The sequence below is a fragment of the Ricinus communis genome, chromosome 10 (assembly GCF_019578655.1).
Source record: "Ricinus communis isolate WT05 ecotype wild-type chromosome 10, ASM1957865v1, whole genome shotgun sequence".
Classification (NCBI taxonomy): Eukaryota; Viridiplantae; Streptophyta; class Magnoliopsida; order Malpighiales; family Euphorbiaceae; genus Ricinus; species Ricinus communis.
Window position 1 is genome coordinate 15,322,704 of NC_063265.1, and position 23,759 is coordinate 15,346,462.

At 33.7% G+C, this 23,759-nt stretch overlaps 3 protein-coding genes across 5 annotated transcripts; all 3 read right to left on the minus strand.

The window, feature by feature from the left end:
* Positions 1-811: 811 nt before the first annotated feature.
* Positions 812-4,161, minus strand: LOC8283941 (probable pectinesterase 15). Of its 2 annotated transcripts, none has more exons than XM_015719356.3 (5): positions 2,988-4,161; positions 2,703-2,874; positions 2,359-2,565; positions 1,497-1,747; positions 812-1,249 (listed from the first exon to the last, which is right to left on the minus strand). In XM_015719356.3, the coding sequence occupies exons 1-5, from the start codon at positions 3,413-3,415 to the stop codon at positions 1,027-1,029; spliced, it is 1,281 nt and encodes a 426-aa protein (XP_015574842.1). In that variant the 5' UTR covers positions 3,416-4,161; the 3' UTR covers positions 812-1,026. The 2 variants fall into 2 exon arrangements, with proteins under 2 accessions (XP_015574842.1, XP_015574843.1); XM_015719357.3 differs by having other exon boundaries at positions 979-1,249; positions 1,490-1,747.
* Positions 4,162-4,360: 199 nt separating this feature from the next.
* LOC8283940 lies at positions 4,361-12,090 on the minus strand. Its single transcript, XM_048369592.1, is given in 22 exon segments — positions 4,361-4,679; positions 4,789-4,929; positions 5,227-5,320; positions 5,404-5,460; positions 5,604-5,665; positions 5,956-6,054; positions 6,154-6,203; positions 6,206-6,269; positions 6,570-6,627; positions 6,802-7,012; positions 7,668-7,834; positions 7,935-7,987; positions 8,066-8,125; positions 8,204-8,444; positions 8,662-8,754; positions 8,962-9,054; positions 9,273-9,365; positions 10,270-10,378; positions 10,483-10,687; positions 10,798-10,875; positions 10,965-11,655; positions 11,738-12,090. Coding segments are annotated over 21 exon segments (2,829 nt in total). The 5' UTR covers positions 11,643-11,655; positions 11,738-12,090; the 3' UTR covers positions 4,361-4,556.
* Positions 12,091-16,515: 4,425 nt separating this feature from the next.
* On the minus strand, positions 16,516-22,316 carry LOC8283939 (myosin-11). 2 transcript variants are annotated; one of them, XM_048379904.1, is made up of 8 exons: positions 21,990-22,316; positions 21,651-21,854; positions 21,292-21,414; positions 20,960-20,997; positions 20,696-20,864; positions 17,445-20,540; positions 17,227-17,291; positions 16,516-17,125 (listed from the first exon to the last, which is right to left on the minus strand). In XM_048379904.1, exons 1-8 carry the CDS (start codon positions 22,071-22,073, stop codon positions 16,891-16,893), a joined length of 4,014 nt encoding a protein of 1,337 aa, XP_048235861.1. In that variant the 5' UTR covers positions 22,074-22,316; the 3' UTR covers positions 16,516-16,890. The 2 variants fall into 2 exon arrangements, with proteins under 2 accessions (XP_048235861.1, XP_048235860.1); XM_048379903.1 differs by having other exon boundaries at positions 20,696-20,873.
* Positions 22,317-23,759: the final 1,443 nt, after the last annotated feature.

Genomic DNA, 23,759 nt, shown 5'->3' on the forward strand with positions numbered 1-23,759 from the left:
TAATTATTTTTGGATATATGATTTTAACTCTCGAAAATTTAGCTATATTCGTGTGGTGGTTAGTTTAGTTGCGGTGCTTTTTATCTAACAACCCGATTCATTCATCTTCGGGTTAATATAATTGATATATTTATTGATATGTTGACTTCTATAGTTCTAGAATCTCCAGTAGAAATTTCAGATTTATCATTTTGTAATTTCATATAAATTTCGGTCTTGCCTATTCATGTAGGCAGTTCACATTCTAAATATGTAGAACCTGATGGTTAAGGTTGTTTGTGGATCAATGCTATTAGATTGAGATTTGATAAGTTAGTGATTGGTCAGGTTTACTACGGGATTTTACGCCTATCTATTTCCTAGTGCCGGTCACGGATCCACAGATCCACAGATCGGATCGTGACAATAACAGTCTGAGAAATTTTTTCAAAAAAAAAAATCTGAAAAATGCCAATAGACTCGAGACAAGATATGAAAAATGAGAGTCCGATTAAATCCGATCCAACATATATGTTGAACAAGTTTAATTAACAGTGTAAATTAAAATGAATTTTAAATTTAACTAAACCATTTTAATTGTGGCAAAGTAAATATAAAATTTTTAATGAACTTCTCTCAAAAAATTCAAGGGTTTTCTTTTACCCTTTTCCCAAGAGGGGGAAAAGAAAAGTAGGTGGTCACGATGAAGAAGTAGTTTGAGATGAGATGATCTTTGGAGTGGTTGAGGACAAATGATTTGATTAGTCAGGAAATCACGACCAAACTTTGTAGACAGTATGTCAATAATCCATATCAGACAGAAAACTACAACTCCTCGTCAATGGCAAATTCCTTTATTTGCAAGTTTTTATTATTATCCTTTACTCCTAAAACTAACATGAAAAGAAACAAAGACTTGGGGTAATGTAACAGTAATTTCACCCTTCCTTCTTTTTTTATTGTCATCATGTCAAATTAATGTCTCTCTCTCTCTCTATATCTCTAACATGAATCATTGATTAACTACACAATAAACATACATATATATCAGTAAGCCTGTATGAATTCTACAAGCCTATCATCATCATCATCATTATCAGGAAAGTTGTGCACAGATTTTTGATAATTATGAAGCCAGTGATTTCCATCTATGTATGAAATATCCATGTAAGTAGCTGCTTCATATTGACTTAACTGCTTGGCATAAGGCACTCTATATATGTAGTTAGCTCCAGGTCCATAACACCCATACTCCCCAAAGAACACTGTCCTGCAAAGAGAAGAAAAATGGAAAGAAAATGAACACCACCCAAAATCAACAACAATGCCAGGAAAAGGAAAAAACAAAAGATGGGAAAGAATTGGGTTATAGAGAAAAAGAATAATTAGATAGCAACAGCACATGCAGCAGTCCTCTCATAGATAGCATGTAAGAGGGACGGCAGATGTGCAGATTCTATATAATAATTTCTTGGAAAAAGTTGATGGGGCATTAAAAAGTGGGATCGACCACAGACTGGTCTCTAGAAGGGTCTCTCCAATCATTCCATCCATCTGAAGATATAGCATTGGACATGTAAGTTTTAGAGAAGACTACTGTTGCATAGGCACCCCATGCTCTTCCAAGCCATACTTTCCCTGTTCCCCTTATGCTGCAACTCACAAAGGAAAACCCAGTTTGCTCGCTCATTGATTGCCTTGCTTGAGCTGTAATTGATCCACTCACTCCCCCTCTAGTAGGCTTTGCTATGGAATTTATTATGCAACCCTGCCATGAAAATAGTTTCTTAGTTTGTCAATTGAAATAAATATGTCACTTTTCTAGAAAGAACAATAAACTCTTTGGATTGCATATTTATATACAATAGTGCTGTTATAACATAAATCAAGGCATGTTTCTGATTATTGCTGGATGTCAAAAGATATAAATTTTTTTTTCTGATTTAACTGATTTTATTTATTTATTTAGTTATAAACTATTTCTGTCTATTCATTTTTCATAAGAGTATCGACTTACTTGTTTTCTTTTTAATAGCAATTTTGTAAACTCAAGACAAGAAAAAGAAAGAACTCTTTTTTTTCGAAAAACAGGTTTAGCTACTGTGTTCCTAAACAGGGGCTTAATTTAATGGTACTAGAGTCGTTTTTTTAACACAAAGTGAAAATGCTGTCGATCACAGGTAAAATGGATTCATAATTCATTATTAATTTTAAAGATTCATTGAATTTGTTGGTTCTTACCTTCTAAATAATGATACTACAAAACAATGATTTGTTTTCTGACTTTGCATATGCATTAAAATAAAATGACAGCAAGCTTGCTTCCAAAGCCAAATGCCTTATGTAACAGAATATATGGTTGATTAGAGATGAATCTACCTCAAAAAGAGATCTAGCATTTCCAAATATGAAATCAATAGATCCTTGGATGTAACATTCTTTAAAATAATGCCTTCCATGATCATCATTAAGGGTGTCTTGGGCTCCATAGAATCCACACCCATAGAATGCAGCTTGATCACCTCCTACTCTAATTGCGACTGCCTGCCCCCCAACTTCTCCTGGAGATGGATTAGGAGCTGTATTCTTTTCGTAGAAAAATATATTACACAAGATTTTCACCATTAGAGCCCGATTATGTAGCTAGTAATTTAATGGAACACTCGAGTCCAAAAATGATAATATTTTCTTTCAAAAGAAAACTAAGAAGACAACAAAGATACCTTAAAGCTAATATTGTAAGCTGTGAAGTTAGGTGCAAAGATGGCAACTGAAGCACTATAAACAGTTCCTCCAGTAGAATTTGCAGTATCATTCCACTCTATGGCAGTGTTCATATAACTTTGGCCTTGAAGTATTATGTTTGTTTTGCTAGTATGCACTACCACCTTCTCCCTGCTACCAGTTTTGGTGATCAACTTCAGTAATGCGTATCTTATGTTATCAAACAGTTTTTTCTTCCATATATGTGCAGAGTAAAGAAGGAAACTTAAGTGCAAGAAAGTGACCTGTAAGTACCAGAATCAATTATGATGAGTGTTGGGGATGGACTAAAATCTGGGACAACATCAATGGCCTTCTGAATACTGCTAAAATTCCCACAACCTTTTAAGTCTACTGTCAATATATATGATACTTTATAACAGTATATTAGCTTTTTGAATCGGTATATAAGCCTAGACCTCCATGAATTCTTGTCACATTTGACCTTAGGCCTCCTTCGGTGGTGGTGGTGTCTAGACAAGATCAATTGTAAAACCTCCTGTAAACCACTTTTCTTGATAACCCTTTTGAGAATGGCAAGTTGGAAAGCATCTTGGATACTTACAGAAGCGTTTGTTGAAGGGGAAGAAGGGATTGCATAGAGAGAAAGTAAAATTGAAAGTAGAGCAATGGCAGAGGCAAGGAGCCAAAATGAGAGAGGTCTAATTCCCATACTAAATGGATTAGATGTTTGTTGAAGTTTTTGTATGTTTGTTAATTTGGAGGAAAGTAGAGAGGGAGTGATGTGGATGATATATAGTTTTTTTTTTTTTTTTTTCAATTAACGTTTAGGGGAGAGTGATGATTGACGTAGGAGGTAAGGAATGTATGGGTCTAGAGTGATGCTTGTTCATGTGATGATGATTACACCTTCCTGCTTTAATAGTAATGGTGCTGAAAAGATAATGCTAAAGAGGAAATTGGAAGATTTGAACTTAGGAACATACATACGCTAACACAAGATAAAAACTTAAAGAGAGATTATGGTCATCATGAAAGGAAGGCAAGTGCTTGTTTTGCATGTGTTTTACTCAGGCTTATTGACACCATTAAAAGAATCTCAATCATTATTAAAGCAAATTGGGAGATTAGCCAATATTACACACTATTATAAATTAATGCGTCACATGTAAATTGTAAATTTTTTGAACAATTTCATATCCACGTTGATGAAAAACTCATTATAACTCATCATAATGAGTAGAAACGCATCACACGTTGATGAAAAACTAATTATATGGAAAATTACATTGCTTGCTTAGACACTTTGTGGCAACTTTCTAGTGTGGGGTGGTGGCCAAAATATGGAAAAAGGATCCTGAAACCCTTGAATCAAGTTTCTCAAATTGGAAAGGGCGGCTTCCAATTATGTAACTTCCAATGCAAGAAATTGACAATTTAAACCAAGGGCATTCCACCCTTCTCCCACTGTATTTTGAACATTATAACAGACAATCTCCAACTAAAAATGACTTGGAATGCAATGACTCAACTCAGCACATTGAAATTGGCATCAATAATCCCATTTCTCATGAAATTTTCTTGCTCTTGTTGAGGATGATTTTTAAACTAAAGAACATCCAGCGGATGAGATTTTATCACAAGTATGAGAAAGTGATCAGTACAAACGAGATGGATTTGCTACCTCCAGATTCAATAAAGGTAGAAAAGACTTGTCACATATATACCTCCTCAAATACCTAAGTATTTACACACATTTTTCAAAAATTAAAAAAAAATAGAAATGTTAACACTAAGCTTCTTTTCCTTCATCAAAAAAAAAAAGAAAAAAAAAAATAGCTCATACCACTTCTTTACAGTACTCCTATTGGCTCGGTATTTTGATTAACAATTCTACAAGGAGGAACCGCTTTCTGTAGCATAGACGTCCCTTTGAAGGTCAATATCTGACAGCAGCTTTTTCTATATTTGCTAAGCTGCAGTGCATGGTAGATATAATTTCAACATCCAGGCAGAGCATAAGCAGAAATGTAGGATTATAAAGATATGCATGTGAATATATATGCACATGTACAATTCACATACCTGATCTGGTTTTATCTTCTGAAAACCAAATTTATCAGTCCATATAGACTCCGCCTCTTCCGCAGCTGGGAGCACAATACTGTGCACTTTTAAATATGCCAACAACTTCTCAATGAATGAGAATAACAATTGGAAATAGCCCTGCAAAAATAATTTGTTCCCATAATTAAAGACTAAAAATAATTTATTTGTTCCCATAATTAAAGACTAAAATTAATTTGTTCCCATAATTAAAAACTCACAAAGCACCATATACCCATGGTTGCAACAGTAACATAATTTCACCAAACACAATCGGGCCAATTATTAAATAAGCAAACTGTTGTGGGAAAAAGGGAAAGAAAATAAAAAACTAGTTTCTGTATAATGATAGCCTGAAAAGAAAGAAATATATAAAATTGCACTGATATGCCGCAATGCAGGACAAGCTAACCCTACCTTCCCATGGTTACCATTACTAGTTGCAACTAAGGGAAGTTCTGCAACTTCTTGCCCGAATATTCGAACTATTGCAGCTGATACAACAAACGAGCTGCACATTTAGAAAGATATAATGTTGTCAACTTTCAGACATTGATATTAAACCTAGCTTAGACATATAAGTCTATTGCTTACTTGACCATCAATACTGCACAGTACATTCCCCCATAATCTTGACCCTTTGAATTCTTCCTATCAGGGAGACAGAGATGAAGAGACTTTTAGCTAATTGATAGAGGGGTAGGTAATCAATACAAAAATAATAATGCTCAAAACAGGAAAAATATTCTGCATAACCATATATCAATGTATTTACAAGTATTTTTGTAGCTTACCCATAAACCATCAGAGGAATAAGGTCACGCCCAGTTGTATCTACTATAGGATCAAAGCATTCCTGAAATAAATAAAAAATAGTAATTTCACGAGCCGCCAGCACAATTTTTTCACAAACGCATTAAAGCATGAATGGTATTGTAAATCATGGAAAAATATCCTACATAGTCTTGTCAACTAAAATAATAGCATATAAATATTGCATATCCACATGCCCCACACAAACAAAAACAAAATTGTCTGCTTGAAATATTGCATATCCACATGCATCCAGGCACACACAACAGTATCTCAACAAAATTGAAAGATCTGCAAGAGCAAAGTAACATTTCAACCGTTTCCAAACCTCACATCAATATTATTAACCGTTTCCAAACCTTTCTCCTCATTCTTCTTCATCACAACTTCCAAAAGTTTGTTTGGGATTATTTCGGCTTCACGAGCCAGCAACTGCCCATTGGGCAACAAACCACTTCCTTCGCAATTCCTACCAAACAAGTAGCAGCAAAAATTTCAACCACAGTGAAGTGTGCCCATTGGACAGGAAACTGAATGGATGCTGTGAATCTTTGTTAAAAGAAAGAAGCAAAAATCATACAAGCACAAACCTTCAAATTTGCGATTTTATGACTCCTTAAACAGCCCACATGAAATTCCTTCCCACACTGTCACAAAAGAATAAGAAAAGAGTAATGAACATTTGTCTGATGGATACAACAAATTACTGATAAATGCAACTCCATATATCAAAGTACAGCCCAATGCGACAAAAATATAACATGAAAACACCTTCCAGTTAAATTTAAATATGCAAGAAATTCAAATGAGGCCCAACTTGAAACAATATAACATTGAGAACATGAAAAACACCTTCCAACTAAATTTAGATATGCAAGCAACTCAGAATTGAAATGTTGTGTACAAAGCACATGCAATCAAAAGCATAAGATGCCAAAGAAAATTACCTGATCACATAGAATGATGGTGCGTGGGCCAAATCCAGATCTGCTAAAATCATAGCCTCTGCACAAGAAGATTTTAAAGTATAACTAAATATCTACACAAGCAGGAGTTAATGGACAAGAACAAATGATTAATAGAAACAAAGCTCAGTACAAATTGCACAACAGAACTAATGAGTCATATCATAGTCCTTATGCTTCAAAATTTTCAGTCTAAAAACAGTGTAAACTTTACCTGCATAGAACACATCCGGTAAGCTCTGCTTCTATGTTTTTGACAATACGAATACATCTCTGAGTTATCTGTTCTATAGGATCAACTCCTGAAATCCTTCCAGCTGCAACAGCATTGGCATTATGTTCTACAAACTTTTCTCTTTGGAACATATTCTGGCAAAACTGGCAAAACCATTTACCACGGGGAATACTTGAAAGAGATGCACATCCTACATAGGTCAAGAAATTTTATTTGTCAAAACCAACTGATGCAGATCATTGCTCTGGAATTAAACTATAAAGACATCTTATAGTGTTTTCTGAGCTAACTCCCCTGGTCTCTAGGAACCAGAGCATATCATAAGTCTTTGGCATCCTTAGGAAAAGTTATATATAACTTAGAAAAGGATGATTCCACCACCCACTTTTCCCCTATATCTTATGAAGAGAAATATAAATCAAACGACTAAGCAGGAAAGAGTTAAGCAATCTTCCTGTTCCATGCACACAGGTGCACAATAAATACAAAAGTATAATATGTCTGAGCCCCTCAACACTCCCAAGTCTCACTCCCCACTATGTAAGTCACAGATAATATCTGTTTTCTAGCAGATCTATTAAAAGGTGATAAAGTAATTCTGACCAACATCATATGGAAGACAACTAAATTTGAACCACATCGCATCCCCAAAAAATTACTAAAGAACAAGGAAGACAGCTACATACCAAAACTAATGGAAGACAATATTTTTTGAAATCAATGATTGGTTTATTCAGAATGAAGTATTTACTGATTTATGAAAATATCCAAAGAAAAAAAAAAATCAAACCTGTAAAGTTTGAAAAGGGACTGCATATCCTAATGATAATAGAAATCACATTCACCTTTATGAAAGGCCCTTGGGCATCCATCACAAAGAATAAGACTCCCACCATCTGCACAGACAATGCATAGGTCATCATTGTCTCTGGCAGAATACTTGCGACCTTTTGATAGTGATATAGCCAGTTCATGAAGTGATACACCATTAGAAGTGTAAATATAGGCATAGCTGTCAAAAAAACACAATTACCACTTTAGACATGTACCAAGTGGGTGGAGTCAAAGGCTTGAACATCAAAAGCTATTAAAAGATCTCATCTCAAACTTACGGCTTTTTACGAGTGGCCCAGCCTGCATGAGCTTCAAATGTTGAAGGGCTGACCTGCACATCAGTTATAAAAAATGCTAACATGTCTTATAAAAGATTAAGAAACCATGAAGTTCAAGAACTTAGAAGTACCTCACAGTTGCAGCAACAACAAAGAATTCCAAACCCCCTTTTGTAACCCATAAGCAATTTCTGCACAAAAGAATTATTTATTTTACACCATAAAGAAGGCCTAAACCTATATGCATAAATGACATTTAAATCAATCACCTGTCCACGAGCATAGTATGCTACTTCAGTTCCATCAGGCAATCCACCATCCTCAAAAACCAATTTATGCAACCTCTGATCTCTTGAGAAAAAAATGTACAAAAGACAAGATTACTTCCCATGATAATAATACTCAAGAACAGAGAAAAAAAGAGGCTGGGCAAGAGAAGGGGAAGAAAGGAACCAACTTCTGAACAATGCACTATTCAAGGATTTCGACACTGTAGCTGGTTTTGAAGACCTGAAAACCAAATAGGGCAGAAATATGCTAAGGAAAAGGAAAAGAAAAAAGGAAAGTGTCTACGAACAATACCATATCAAAACAACTATCTCTCATGTTCCCGTTTATATGCCGTTTGAGAACCAAAAATATTATTTATTTGACAGAAAGAGAGAGAAGACTAAAGCTGGAACATTCTATGCCAAATAACAAATCTACATGATGAAACAAATCCAACCTTGGAGTGAACTTCCATTGCTTCCTTTTCCCTGAAGAGAGATATGCAGAAGCACTTTTGGAGGGTTTGATGACTGATACTGGTTCAGGTGACCTGAATCAATTAAGATAAATGCTTATAACAACATCTCTAAACGACAATAACACCAATCAAAAACACAAGAAACACCGCTTAATGTATATCTGTATCTTCCCTTATGGTTTTTCAACAAAGATTAATTACTTGCCCCAAATGGAAAACTAAAACTTAGGCCATCCATATGCTACACCAAGTTAGAAGTATGATAAATAAGATACCAACTTTGGAATTATCATCCATCGACTCTTTGTTCTTGAAGACTTGCGCATAGGAGTAGTACTAGACAACTTCACTTTCAAATCTGATTCTGCTGACCTGAAATAATGCAGAATGGAAGTAACATAGAAGACAATGTGAGTGCTAGAAAATACTACCATGCACAACTTAAGAAGTTGGAGAAAGAAATCTCACTTGAATACGCTTTGCGTATCCATAAGCATTGTAACAAAGAACTAACAAACCTAAAGTTGAGAAGAAGAATATTAAATCTATGTGCAACAACAAAAAAATACAAGATGCAAAAGGATACCAACTTTCTTGTTATCTTCCTTTGAGTATTATCTTGTGATAGGGTAGAAACAGAAGCACTTCCAGAGGATTCCACGGAGAAAACTTGTTCAACTAAGCTGAAAATAATAGATACAGGAAATTAGAATGATTCTACATGCATACTTCCATGAGGTATTCATTCAAATTGGATGGAGAATAATTGGCACTAATGGTCATGGATAAAATACTAAAAGCATTTAGGTAGGCGATATAGATACAGATTCAAACCTCGACTCTCTTCCTACAGTCTACTCCTGCTCTCCCACTTTTGGTACATTAAAGCTAAAAAAAGAACATAAAGTTTCTCTAAACTTTAAGTTCATTTATTTATCATATCATGACATAAGTTTAATTGAAAAAGAAAAAAGGAAAAAGAAAAAGAATTTCACCACTGAAATACCTTGGGAAACAATTATAGGATGCTACCATCTTTAACCAATTATGAAACTATTTCCTTTTATTAGGAAGTCCTTCAGTTTACTACGTAAAACTATCAAAATGAAATTGACAAAAGAAAGTGGTCTGAAAATGTTAACACCAATCTACATATATCTCATCAAGTCAACAAACTAGCCAAAAAAAGATCCCCAATGGCAAGTTCATTAGAGGTAAACATGACAACATTGGAGGCATCAATGTTCAACAAATCCCAACTAAGAGATACGGTTAAGGTGACATATGGATATGGAAAAGGAGATATCTTCTTAACTCTGTTTTCTGAGAGATTCAAAATATCAGCACCAGTAAAATTTGATAAACGCCAACTTTAGATCATCCCATAACACATATATACTACATGGTTCATATATATTATGGGAGAAATAATCCTACTGTTGTCCAATGAAAAATAATTCCAAACAGAAGTGTAGTGAGGCTAACTAAGATACCAAGCTTTTGCAAAATCAGAGAAGATCTGTAGCCCCACTTCACCAAACACCAAGTATTACCAAGCAGACAGAACATAAAAAAGAAACTTCATACCTAGACTTTATATTAGTTTCACAAGCTGGGCTTCCATTTGATTCCTTCGACTCCACGCATGAACTGCATAAGGGGCCTACTTTGCCAACAAGAATTGTGGGATATGTACCTAGAAATTTAATACCGAAAGAAATAATGAGAAGACTCCAATATGATCAGGAAGCTTTCATCATTTGACAGAAGTTGAAGTGAAATTTTAAGAGAAAATCGCACCTTTGCATCTCTTACAGGTGAAAGTCTTCTCTTTTGGCAAACCACTAATGGCACTTTGAATAGTTGCTTCCAATGAATCCAGAGGAGAATTCCTGCATGCATTCAGTACATCAAGCAAGCTCTTCCCATTCTCAAAACAAATGTACTGTGCTGCACGTCTGTATTGTTTGATGGCATGAATCTCAAACTGGGAAGGCGGAATAACCTAAAATTAATTGAAAGAAAGGAAGAAGTCAATAAGGAAACCATCACCTCATGGACATAATTGGCATGTTAAACTACATTACTGAAAAAAGGAAAGGAAAAAAATATTACCCTGCATCCTTTGCAGAATGAACAATAACACAGAATTCCTACATCTTTGATCGTCCCTCGAAGACAAAATGCCTGAAACTAAAGTTCCCAAAGAAAACAAAATCAAGAAAATGCAAACAGGAAACAATAATGAACTACATCAAAATAAGGAGTCAAAGAAAATAAACCTTTTTGCCGCCCATGTAAACGACTGGTACCCCTTCAAGCAAACCAGTCTCAAATAACTCCTTGACAGTCATAGGTATATTATCCAACGCAATCTTTTTTGACATTTTCAACTCCAAATTCTTCTTAGGAGGGGTCAACGCACTTCCTTCAGCAATCATCTCAACATCAACTTTAGAAATCATTTCACTATCAATAGTTTCTAATCCATTGACCTTAACTTCCACAGGCTCCACTTTTAACGTAAAATTCGACCTCGTTAACTGTCTCAATTTATTACTCTTTCCCTCAGTACCAACATGAGCCAACTTTCGCTCAGTATCCTCAGTCCCACCTTCGTTAGCTAGAATTACTCTACTAGGCTCACTGAATGATTCAATTTTACAAATGGGTAATTGTACATTGCAAAGAGATAACTCTCTAGATACATCTTTAACTTGTGGGTCTTTATTTACTGTTTCTACTTCACTTACAGTTTGAATTATTTGTTGGCACTTTCGATCTTTGTCATCATGACATTCACGACTACTAGGTTTATTCTTTCTCAATCGAGAATAAACAAAAAAACCATTAACAACTTTAAATCTCTTACAGTTGTTGTTGTTGTTGCTATCTTGAGCTTGTTGCGACTCAGACTCAAATTGAATTCCACCATCAAAAGCACCTACCTCTCTCTTCATATCCACAAATCAACTGCAAACACCGAAACAAAAATTAAATAAAAAATCATCAAAACTGAGGGTTTGATTCTAGGGTTTTGGGGGAGGCAGCCTACCTCAGAATCAGATGTAGGGCATGAGGATTGGAATTTAATTTTGAATAGAATGTGAATTTGAAAGGGAGAAATTGAGAACGAGATTGAACTTGAGATGGATTTTTCTTTTCTTTTTTATTTGATTTATTTTGATTTCGATTTTGAATTTGATTTTTGAGGAGATAGAGTGAAAGAGATGAAAGGAGAAAAATAGAAAGGGAGGCGAAATGACTAACTATGGGATAGAGTGATTTTTATTTATTTTTTTCTTGAAAAAGAAAAATTTAATAAATGGCAGGATATGTAAATATGCAAGTGAATTAAATGCTGTGGCATATTTACAATTAACACCTCCATACTTATTTCATTTTTCAATCTTTGCCAAAAATGTAACACACAACACAATACAAAGATTGTTGAGATGAGAATTCTAGGACAGGGTCCTTTTGGACCTTCTTGATCTGTCACAGCTAAGCTAAGCTAGGTTTTTCCCAAATTATCCTTTTTATGACAAATATTTACTCACCTTTTACTTCCTTGAAAATTATAAAATATATAAAATTTATTTATAAATTTAAATTTTTTATTTTTTAAATGGAATAAAATTTAATTTAAAATTTTATATAATTAAATTTGTATAGAATTGATATACTAAATTAATTTTTAAGAATATTTTATAATAATTCTTTTTATTTTAAATAGTATAATTTCTATAATAGAAAGTGTTTTAAGAAACATAAACATATAAAAAATAAAACATATTATTTAAGTCTAATAGCTTTTTATATTTTATTCTACATATTGCTTTATTTCTATAAATATTAATAGTTTTATTTTTTATTTTTACTAATAAAAAAACAAGAACTGCAAATATCAATTAAGTTAAATATATAGTATAGTGTATTTATTAAATATAAAAGTAGAAAGTAAAGTTTGACTCTCCATATATAGAGAATTAAATTGACTCTCTATTTTATATTTAAAGAATAAAAAATATATTGGGGTTTCATTTTATGATAAAAAAATTTAAAATAAAGAGTTTGACATATATAAAAAGTGTAATGAAAATGCTCTAACAAAATAGATAAAATCTTAAAATTAATTTCACATTATTTATTAGTATATTATATAATATCAGAATATATTTTTATTTTCTCTCTCATGCCTTTTTTTTAAATATTATTAATTTTTTAATGAATTTCAATCATAGCATTATTTCAATCATATATTTCTTGATTTGACTAAATATCTTACTTTGTATTATTTTTATTGAATACCTTATCTTGATTTTTTTTTAATTTTTTTATCTTTTGAAGGTTTTGTACCAATGAATTTCTATGTAATATTTAATATGAAGAAAATAATAAAATTTCAAATATAAAAAACATCCTTGTAAAATCCATTCAAGAGCAATAAATTTTAAACTTTTAAGAATTATAAAGCTTCAAAATTATGAGCCTCTAGACTTTAATAATTCTTTTAAAAAATTTATAAAATTATAAATTTTAATGAATTTTAACTAAATATAATGTTGAATATTATATTTGAATAATATTATGTTAAATTCAATTACAGATATCTTAATCAAAAGACAACATCCAAATTTATTTGGTTTTGTTCTTGCTTACTGTTTATTTGGTTTCCATTTTGTTATTCCCTTTTTATTATTTTATAACCTTCTATATTAAATTGTAAATACAGAATGAATAGCAAATCTGTTTTTTAAAAGCAAAATTTAATTTAATGCTGAAATGAACAGAAATAGGATCTGAGATGAGCAATAAAAATAAAAATCAGCCAACTACTTTAATCACTAATCACTGCATTTTTGCAGTTCTATTGAGCATCAGTTTAGGATTTGGTTTTTGAGTTTGTCTTAAGTTAGAAGCACATGGAGTTGAGAAGCATACTGTAATATGCACTAACAAACCTTGTAATATGGTAATTAATAATCATGGTGCAAAGAAATTGAATTCCCAGATTAAGAGATTTTAATCTCGCAATAACTAAGCAGAAAACATGCATGGATCAGTGGGAAGAAACAAAATTGTAGCTGGAACTGGAATATGCAGAAAATTAACAGACATGTAATGTAATGGTGGGATTAAAGAGAATCATATACAAATAAAGTAGCATGACGAAGCCTGGCTTAATACATGCATGCCCGAGAAAAGCTAAGCAGCATAATCCAAGGCAAAACTTGGGCTTGCTGCCACTAACACAAACCTGACAGAGGATAGCTCACAGGGTGATCGCAAGTTAGAAAGATGAGTGCATTATGCATAAAAAAAGCAGACAGGGATAGTTAGATGTTGAAGTTGGCCTTAGTCTAAGGTTGATGTTACCCTGTTTCAAATTAAGCAATCTGATCTAACATGTGGGTGTTAAATATTGTTATACAATATGATGTTAGAAATCTGCCTCATCCATTGGCTGGAATGTACATATTTTTATTCGTATTCTAACTATATCTTTAGCCTCCTAAACGGTAGACAATATTTCTATATATAGAGATCATCTTCATTTATTTTTCAAAGAAAAAGGAAAATTTCGATCCAAGAAAATGAGGCTTCAGTGTGTTCTCCATGGTGGGGACAAGTTTATGGGGGTCAATTTTGATACGAGGGATTTAACTATCCAAGAAAAATGGATAGGCCATCATATCATACAGTAAGAGCATGACAAACCCATTTCTTTTTGGATTAGGCACATATTTTTCATCCATGAATGCTCCATAAGGACTAGAAGAAACTAAGCTTAAAACTGAATCAAGCAAGAAGCAGACAAGTAGACATTAATAACAGATTACTAATTAACTTAGGCCAAAGGCCTATACACATACATATGATTAAATGCTATAAAGCAAGCATTAATCATAATTCTCACATCACAGGGAAAAAGAAAAAGAAAAAGAAAGTAAAGAAAAACATATGCATATGTATCATAATAATCTAAATCGCCCTTGTGAAAGTTTCCTTCAAGCTCAATTCGCATGTAGAGAAGGAACAGAAAATGCCAAAGGATCGAAGTTGCCCTATAAGAGAAACCGCCATTAAGAAGGCGATTCAGGTTTGTTGAGCACAGCTTGCTTGCCATTTACTTTTCCATGTACAATCCTCAATCACATATAATAGAGAGTTGCAGCAGGAAACACAGCAGCCAAAGAAGTACATAACGAATAACATCACAGGCACAGGCACACACACACACCCTACCTTTTTCAAGAACCATGTATATATGGCCACCCCTCCATTCTTTTATTTCCTGAGCAAAAAGAAACCAAAAGAAGGGGTGGCCATGGGAAAGTAGTGAAAAGAAAGCCTCACATAGTAATGGAGGAAAGGTGCAGTGCTAAGAGGGTTTGCATAAGGAGGATTGTGCTGGTTGTTATAGGTTTTAATTTTTGAGCTTGTGATCTTGGTCAGGTAGGCAATAAAAGGGTGAGATGACTTAACTAGTAGTGTCTAGTATGTGGGCACTTTTTTTGGTTTTATAAAAAGAAACCAAAAAGAAAAGAAAAGAAAGTAGACAGAGTGAAATGGAGAGGTTGCATGTTTTTAGCATCTTCCATAGGATATGCCATTGCCACCTCCTTTCCTTCAACATCTAATGACAACTACTCTTGTCCTTAATTATTTCTCTCCATTTATTTTTCCACTTTAACCAGTCATGCACTCAGTGTACTAGGTAGCCATACTTGAGATATATTACTACTAGTTAGCAAAATTAGCAGGTGAAAACAATGTCAAGATAACAAACTTCTGTTCTAATGGGATCAATTTCTTAGCTTATCCAGTTTTTTCATTCCCAAAATCTTCCTTCATTCTATTTTTGACCTATAAGTAAAATTCGATTTGCCAAAGTTATTTTAAGAGCGAGTATCACTATTTGAATCTCATGAAAGAGAAAAATAGTAATAATTATTTTTTATTTTAAAATAAAATAAAATATAACTTAAAAAACATATAGATGAAATAGTAAATATCATTTCTAGTTTAATTAAAATCTCGTGTTCGTACTTTAAGTATGCAGTTACATTAGAACATTTGAAGCAATATTTTATTATCCGTAAAAATTATATCCAACACACTCTAAATTTACTGTAAATATACATATATAAAAAATAAAACAAGACATGTGATGGTTAATGGAGGAATATGATTGACAAGTGGGGCATTTGAGATGCTAGGACAGGGGCCGTCGGTTGGCACGTGGAGTGGTATTAGTGTCATGTACATTCACCTATTATTCAATTGAAGGTAGGCATTTTTATTTAGTTTTCTTTATAAAGTATTCAATGTCTGAGTAAAATTTCTTTGTGATACCAGTAGCATAATTCTTTTATTCTTGCAACACAATTATCAGAAACCCTTTTCCTAATTTGATGGCGTAATGCCTTTGAAACAAGGTTTTCCCTTTTGATGAATCATCCAATTGAATTACAAAGATTATCAATGTATTGCTTCAAAAGAAACTCTTCTTTTGATTAATTGGGTTTAATTGTGGTTCGAATTCGGACCTCACAGCTCTAGAAATAATTTCATTACTAATTTAGCTAACAACACCAATTCAAAAGGACCCTTTTGCAATATGAAATATATAAGTAAACTAAATACTAATTATGATGGATTGAGATGTAAAATAGATCATAGAAGGACAAGGAAGGAAAGAAAAGGACTAAAGGTAAAAGATTTCCATATCATATCCTAAATTTTAGTCAAGCAGATGAAGGAGTGATTTTGAAAAGGGAATGTGAAAATTATTTATGGGTATCTTGGAAAGTGTGTGAGAATATTATTTGATACCAAAACCACCTATGACAACTACTCATGCCTAATTGTGTATTCCTCTTCCTAGTCCAATAACAGACTACAATGTAAAGCACTAGACAAGCATTCAGTAAACTATGTTATTCATCAAAAGAAATACACCTGCATAAAGAGAAAGCCTTAACTATATATGTAAATCAAATTCATGTACAGGAAGAGACCCTTTTATTTGATTCTGTTGGCACTGCAACTTCATCAGATATTCCTGCAGGATATTCTCTCAGCAAATTTTGTATTATTTCATATCAACAAAAGTTGCCTGAAATTGGAAGGTTAAGTAAGAGGAGAAATGCTCATCATCTGGAAAAAAAACAAAGATAAAAAAAATCATTGATTTGTAATTCATTAGAACCATCCCTTTCCACTATTAGCTGCCTTGAGCTTCATTACAAGCTCCTCCCTTTCTTCTTCTACCTCAGCATACTTGAGACTCATGTGGAAGTAGCGCTCTCGAATATCTCTTAACTCTGCCTCTAATGATGATTTTGTTCGTTCAAACTTTTCTTTTGGCACGAATTCGCCTTCTGCTTTTGATTTTCTTGGAGATCCTGTCCAACCCTTCCGACCCTCGGAGGTTAACCTGCATCCAATCCAATTTCAGAATATAAAAATTTCAGGAAATAGCACATAAAACTATTGAGTTGAAGAAGAAACCTGTATTCTGAGACATATTATACTCACCTTTTAACCTGAGGTTTATATCCATTATTTACTTCCACAGACTTGGATACTTCATCCTCAAGCAACTTAACGGCAGAAAAACAGATGTGTTAAAACATTATAATGATACCAATATGGAAAGAGAAAGTACTTATGTAACTGAGGAATCAGAAAATGTATAGGCAAAATCACAGTAGATAAAACTTTTTCATGAAGCTAAAGCAGAAGCTGATGCATACTTCTCTTTGATGTTGATTACTAATAGAATTCACACTTCTCGACTCGCGCAGGCTGCGTTGTTTATCCTTCATCATTATCAACTCTTCTTCAAGAGATTGAGCTCTTGTTCTGCACTTTTGTTTCTCTTCCTCAAGTTGCTGATGCTGCTGCTGAAGTTGTTTGTTTGTTCTCTTGATTCGGTTGAGCTGATTTTTAAGCTCTGCATCTTGTTCGCATAATGCCTCTTTTGCTATAAGGTCACTCTCCAACTGTTGAAGCTTTTCTTGTAAGGCAAATTTATCCTGTTTGCAGTCTTCTAATTCAGAAACTTCCTTCTGCAATTCAGTGATCTTATCGATGCATAAAATTTTCTCCGTTTTCAGCTCTTCGCATTCTTCAGATTTTAGTCTCAATGAAGTTCCAAGTTTCTCTTTCTCGGACTTGATTGCTTTCAGTTCATTCTTCAAAGCCAAAACTTCATCCTCAAGAGATTCAATTTTCTGCAACTGAGCCTTCAAATTTTTACATTCTTCCATGAGTTGCTGCCGCTCATATTCAGAAACTGTAAGATTTAATTCAAGACCATTGAGAGTAGTCTTAAAATTTTCTTCACGTGATCTGTAATTCTCCAACAACTTCAACATTTTTCCATTATCAGCTTTTAGCATTTCTTGACTTTCTTTGGAGGAAGCAAGCTCATTCGTCAGACCTTGAATCTTGATCTTGAATTCTATATTTACGGTATTCAGTTCTGATTCTACCTTAGCAACGTTTTCTCGTAATTTGGATACTTCGTTGGCAGCATCAGATGTTATCCTCTCTCTTTCATTTTGAGTTGCAGAGAGTTTCTTGGTGAGGTCTCCAATCTCTTGCTGAAGATTCTCAACTAGAACCATCTTCTCCATATACATCTCGTTTACTACACTAAGTTTCTTATTCTGCTTCTCATTTTCCTTTAGAAGTGCATCCAGTTCTGAACTTAGGCTCCTCTCTTTCGAAGCACTTTGTTCCAACAATGAACAAATACTTTCTTGCAAAACACTAACTCTTTTTGAGCAATCAGAAAAACTTCTGTGCGATTCCCTTAATTTCGTCTCCAAGTGGTTGCATTGCCCTTCCAATTCCAGCTTTCGCATTTTCAACTCTCCGTTTGATTTCTGAAGTAAACTGCATTCTTCCATGAGACTCTCAGCAGTAGCTTGTAACTTGGGATTTGCACTTCTCAGATGTTCAAGCTCTTCTTCAGCTTCTGACCATCGATTTTTCATTTCTTCAAGTTTCTGTTTCGCATCCCTCTTTTGTGTCTCTGTCTCATTTCTCAATCTTGCGATCTCATCTTGAATTATCACTGCATTGGATTTGGAATTCTCCAGCTCCAATTCTATTGATTCTCTATCATCCGTTAAATTCCTTATTTGAGCTTCCATGACAGCTATGCAAGCTGACAACTCTTCATTTTCCTGCTCTAGCTCTGATAAATGAATCTCCAATTCACGTTTACTACTTTCTATCTCTGAAGTTTTCCTTTCAAGAACCTTATTGGCAGAAACATGATTATTCACACTGCTGCTAAGAACCGTTAAATCCTTTTGCAAGGCGTTCATGCATTTCATAGCAATATCACTTTCTCCACTGACAATTTCCATATTTTCCTCTAGCTGACTTTTTTCTTTTTGAAGAGAAGAAAATTTTTCTTCCAATTCTCTCTGATATCTGTGAAGATTCTCAATCTGCTCTTCTTTTGACAGCAAACCAGCGTCGAGTCTTTCTATCACCTCTCCTTTCTCACTCAATTCCCTACTCAGTTCATTAACTTTGTGTTCCAGATGGAGTTTCAGATTCTCAAGTTCTTGAATTGAAAGATTGTGATCAGTTTCAATCTCCTTGAGAACTTTCTCCCTTACCTTCTCTTCAGGGTCATTATCACTCACTTCAAACCTGGTAGCTGTCAAAGATACACCTTCTTCTGCAGAATTTTTCTTCATTTCCTTAAGCCTGACTAGGAGCTCAAGATTTTCTTCTGTTAGTTCCTGGCAATCACTTTCTAGCTCTTGCAGTTTAGCTTTCAATGATTCAATTTCTTCCATCAGATTTCCAACAGCTTCATCTGCGGACTTCGATTCTGCTAAACAGTGCCTTTGTTTCTGAGTGTCAGATAACTTTGCTTTCAAGCTAACTGTTTCCTTCTCTTTAGCAGATAACTTGCTTTCATATTCTGTCTCAATATCTACAAGAATTTGGTCACTCAAACTCGCGTTCTCTAAGTTTTGGTTTTTGTTTTCCAGTACCTTTTCCAGTTCTTGCACTTTAGCTTGCAAAAACTTTTCAGATTCTTGCAGCTGTTGCATCTGGAGCACTAAGTCCTGATTCTTCTCTGCAGCCTGATCATTCTTTATTTCAGCTTTCTGCTTTTCTACAGTTGCTTCCAATTCCTGAAGTACAGAAACAAGTTCAGCATTTGATTCCTGACTCCTATTCAACTGCAGAGTGAGATTAGCGTTTGACTCTTTCTGATATTTGATCTCGTTTTCCAATTCCTTTATGATTCGATTTACTCCTGTATCTTGAAGTTCTAAATCCTCCAAGCCTGAAGGTTTTTTCATTGTCTTCTCCAACAATAGCTTCAACTGTTCAACTTCCTTTTGCAATCCATCACGTTCTGCACAAGCTGCTGACAGCTCAATAGCCAAATTTAATTGGTTTTTGGACTGTTCGGAGTACTCTTTTCTCACCAATTCCAAATCAAGCATCAGCTTCCTGGCATTCCTCTCCCACATCTTAGCTTCACCTCGAAGCTCTTCGATAGTATCTTCTGCAGCTTCAAGTAAGCTCTTAGAAGAATCTGAAATTTTCAAAGATAGTGCAGCAAACTCTTGCGGTTCATCCTGAGAAAGGTTGTCTGAATGTGTAATGCGTGAATTAAACGATGAATGAGACGATTGAGAAGCATTGTCAGCATTAGAACTGCGCGGAGGTACACTATCTTTGGAGCTAGTTGACTCTTGTCCTGCAGTCAGGTTGTGCTCTTCCCTTTCCAGGGAAATTTCTTCTGAATTATAGCTGTGATGTGAATCTGAAACGGGAAAACTAGTGTCCTGGACTGCTTCTCCCCCTCCCTTGACCAAAATAGAAAAGGAAATGGTGAAAAAGGCTTGCAACTCTAACAAAGTTAATCCTGAAAACATGCTTGACATTAAAACCTTGTTTGAATTTTAATCAAGCAAAGATGTACGATCAAGTAAGGCAAAAGAATTGATCATCATATGTATACCTGTCTTCCTTGATCTCCTTGATGTGTAAGGGAGCCCAAATCTCTACTAGAGTAAGATCTAGAACCCTTTGCAATTGAATTATCAGACTCCTCTGACTTGATTTCTGAATTTTTAGAGTCTGCATCGATATCTTCCTTGCTGGAATTTGTTCCTTTTGATTCAGCATCCCTGATTATTCTATGCAGAAAACTCTTTCATGAGACGAGCATATCAATAAATTCTCAAAAGGAAGGGAAAAAGAAATTGTCATCATATGTTCTAACCTAATATTTGTTCTTGGTGTCACGCATTGAATCTTGAGCTGCAAATCAGATGAATAAAACAGCATCAAAGCCTTAGACTGATCCAGTATTTATTGCAATGCAAGAACTCTAAATTCAGTAGTAAAATAGAAAAAGCAAAAACATACTATCTGTTCTACTTCATCCTTATTATCATGCAAAAACAGGGAAGCTATAATTAAGTGAAATGTACTAACAACTGCAAGGATAGAATATTCTGCTATTCCAAATACTTCTTAGACTATTTACATTGCAAAACATGAATAATAACAGATAGTATAAATGGTAGAGCTAGAATACAATTATGAACTCACTTGTAAAATAGTCCCATGATTGCACTTTTTCAATGGAAATGAAACAGGAACAGAATCACTTGAATTCATATATGTTGCCATGTTCAGTATAGCCTCTCCAAGCATGCCAGATCTAGCTGACCCCTATAGTCATGCAAAATGTAAGTGAGAGTTCACCCACTAGTCATCTCCATTTGCCTAATTACATAACAAGTAACAAAAATAGCAATAAGAACATAACTTATTTCTACTGACTTAAAATTCTTTTGTTTCTTTCTCTATTAATTGGGCTTCTACTAGGCTCAAACTTGCAATTTCACAGCCTATTATAATTCAACTAACTCAGTTCTAAGCAACGAAAAAGGAAAGAAGGAGATTACCATGGCAACAAGAAGCTTATAAGGGCAATCTTCAAGCTCCTTAGAAGACTGGCCATCTTGTGATGCAATCCATATAGATTCTGATACAGTATCTATCCATTGACAATTCCCATTCTTAACAGCTGCTTTACTAGTCTTTGCAATAGTTTTCCCAGTCTCTACTGAGATTACAGAGACAAACAACTTGTCCCATCCTTTTGGCACCTGTTAATGTATACACATTGTTCTACTCATTGTTAGTGTAGTACTTGCAAAAACAAGAACAGAAACAAAAACAAGCTTATAAAATTATCTTCAAACAAGCAAATTAAAAAAGTGGGTAATGTTTGTTTAATTTACCTGATGTACTTTAAACTGAGAAAACTTGAAATCAATTCTTTCTCCTGATTTTGCTGCAGGCTTAGTCTTGTGCAGCCTGAACATCTCCTTTTTTTTTTTCTTTTTTTTCTTAGTTTGTACAGTATGCTACAAGTACCCTTTTTCTTGTTCTTGTTTAAGCTGTTATTGCTTTTGCTGTTCAAGCAGTAGGTTTAATAAATTGAAAGATGGTGAATAATTAATTCAAATGTAAGAACAAGAGGATTAACAGATAATTAAGCATATATTAATTAATTAACAGGAAATCTTTTTAAAAAAAAACGACAGAGAAGGAGGGATTAGCTAAGTGGTCATTGTAAAGAAGGGTGATATTTTATGTCCTACCAACTTTGGGCATAACGTCTGTTATAGAAAAAATGATAGAAATAAAGAGTATCATTCTTAATAGAGATGCATGGGATTTTATTACTCTCCACTTATCGTAACTGACTTCAGAACGGCCGAGTCTATCGCATTCCTTTATACCCACTTGGACTTCTTCTTCTCTTTGTACTACAACACTATGCATGAACCCTAATTTTTAGGTTAAATTTCTTACAAAATTATATGTTAATTTATATCTTCTTTGGCTATATAGCACTTATGTTTTCTTTCCATGAGTTCGAAATTCTTTTATTTTATTTAGGATTATTATTGTTTTAATCCTAAAAATTTCAAATGTAACAACTTTTTAATTTCTAAAATATTTTCAAGATAAGGTAATAAAAAATGTTTCAATTTTAAAAATTGAGATACTTAAAATTTAAAATTGATGGAAAGCATTAATTTATTTTTTAAAAGATATGAGGACTCAATTGCACGATTTGATCAACTCTTTTAACCTATATATATATAGTATATTTATAGACTACTTGTTATTAAACATATTCTTCAGAGCTGTAAATAAATTAAAATATACAGTTAATGAGACTTATTTAAAAAATAAATCAAGCTTGAATAATAGAAATCTTAATTCATCGGCTCGTGAGTTGACTTGTAAAATATATGATTGGTAATTTATTATTTAACTTTATATAAATATCGAAATTGATAGAATGTAATCAAAAATTTTAGTAAATATATTATAATTATAAAATGAGTATTTTATACACCCCCATCACATAATTACAAGCAAGTAAATATATACCATCTGATAGTTAGGTAGGTTGAAGAGTAAGTTATTAATATATAAACATATGATTATACTTAAATATCATTTAACAAGTATTACAAACATCTTCTTATGCCTTATAAGGCAAACTTCCATATATATCGCATACATAAATGCATCGAGACTTACAAAATACTGATCAAAAAGCTAGATTCATACCCACCAGCGCACTATTTATACAAACGAAAGAAAAATTTTGAAAGGGGTGAGCCTCCGAAATAAATAATCAACATAATATATCACGTTATTAATACAATTTCCAATCACATAACTTTCCATTAGTTTAGGTATAAAGTCATACCATTCTACTCAATTCATTACAACCATCATAGAAGAAACACAATTCAACAATTATGGTTAGTTCTCGGCTTGTGGATCCCCTTTAATGTGCTGCTCCGCCTCATCCTCACATATCACGAGCGTTTCTCGCTATTATACACTTTTATAGCCTCTCTAGGCTTTAGCCTCCCAAGGCTTTATATATATATATATATTTTTTCACGGGGAATCCACCATTCACATGCACATATGCACTTAACATCACAATTCAATCATTTCACTTATATCATATTTCAGCAATA

Bases quoted from the DNA above. Each gene is read 5' to 3' on its own strand.
- LOC8283939 (XM_048379903.1), bottom strand. From the start codon at position 22,073: ATGTTCAGGCTGCACAAGACTAAGCCTGCAGCAAAATCAGGAGAAAGA. The intron at 20,541-20,695 runs GTATACATATGA...ATTTTGGTCAAG, and splicing joins AAGGAGATCAAGGAAGACAG to GGAGGGGGAGAAGCAGTCCA. The intron at 17,126-17,226 runs GTGAGTATAATA...GATTGGATGCAG, and splicing joins TATAAACCTCAGGTTAAAAG to GTTAACCTCCGAGGGTCGGA.
- LOC8283941 (XM_015719356.3), bottom strand. From the start codon at position 3,415: ATGGGAATTAGACCTCTCTCATTTTGGCTCCTTGCCTCTGCCATTGCT. The intron at 2,566-2,702 runs GTATCTTTGTTG...TTCTACGAAAAG, and splicing joins CTTACAATATTAGCTTTAAG to AATACAGCTCCTAATCCATC. The intron at 1,250-1,496 runs GTCTGTGGTCGA...TTCTCTTTGCAG, and splicing joins AGAGACCCTTCTAGAGACCA to GACAGTGTTCTTTGGGGAGT.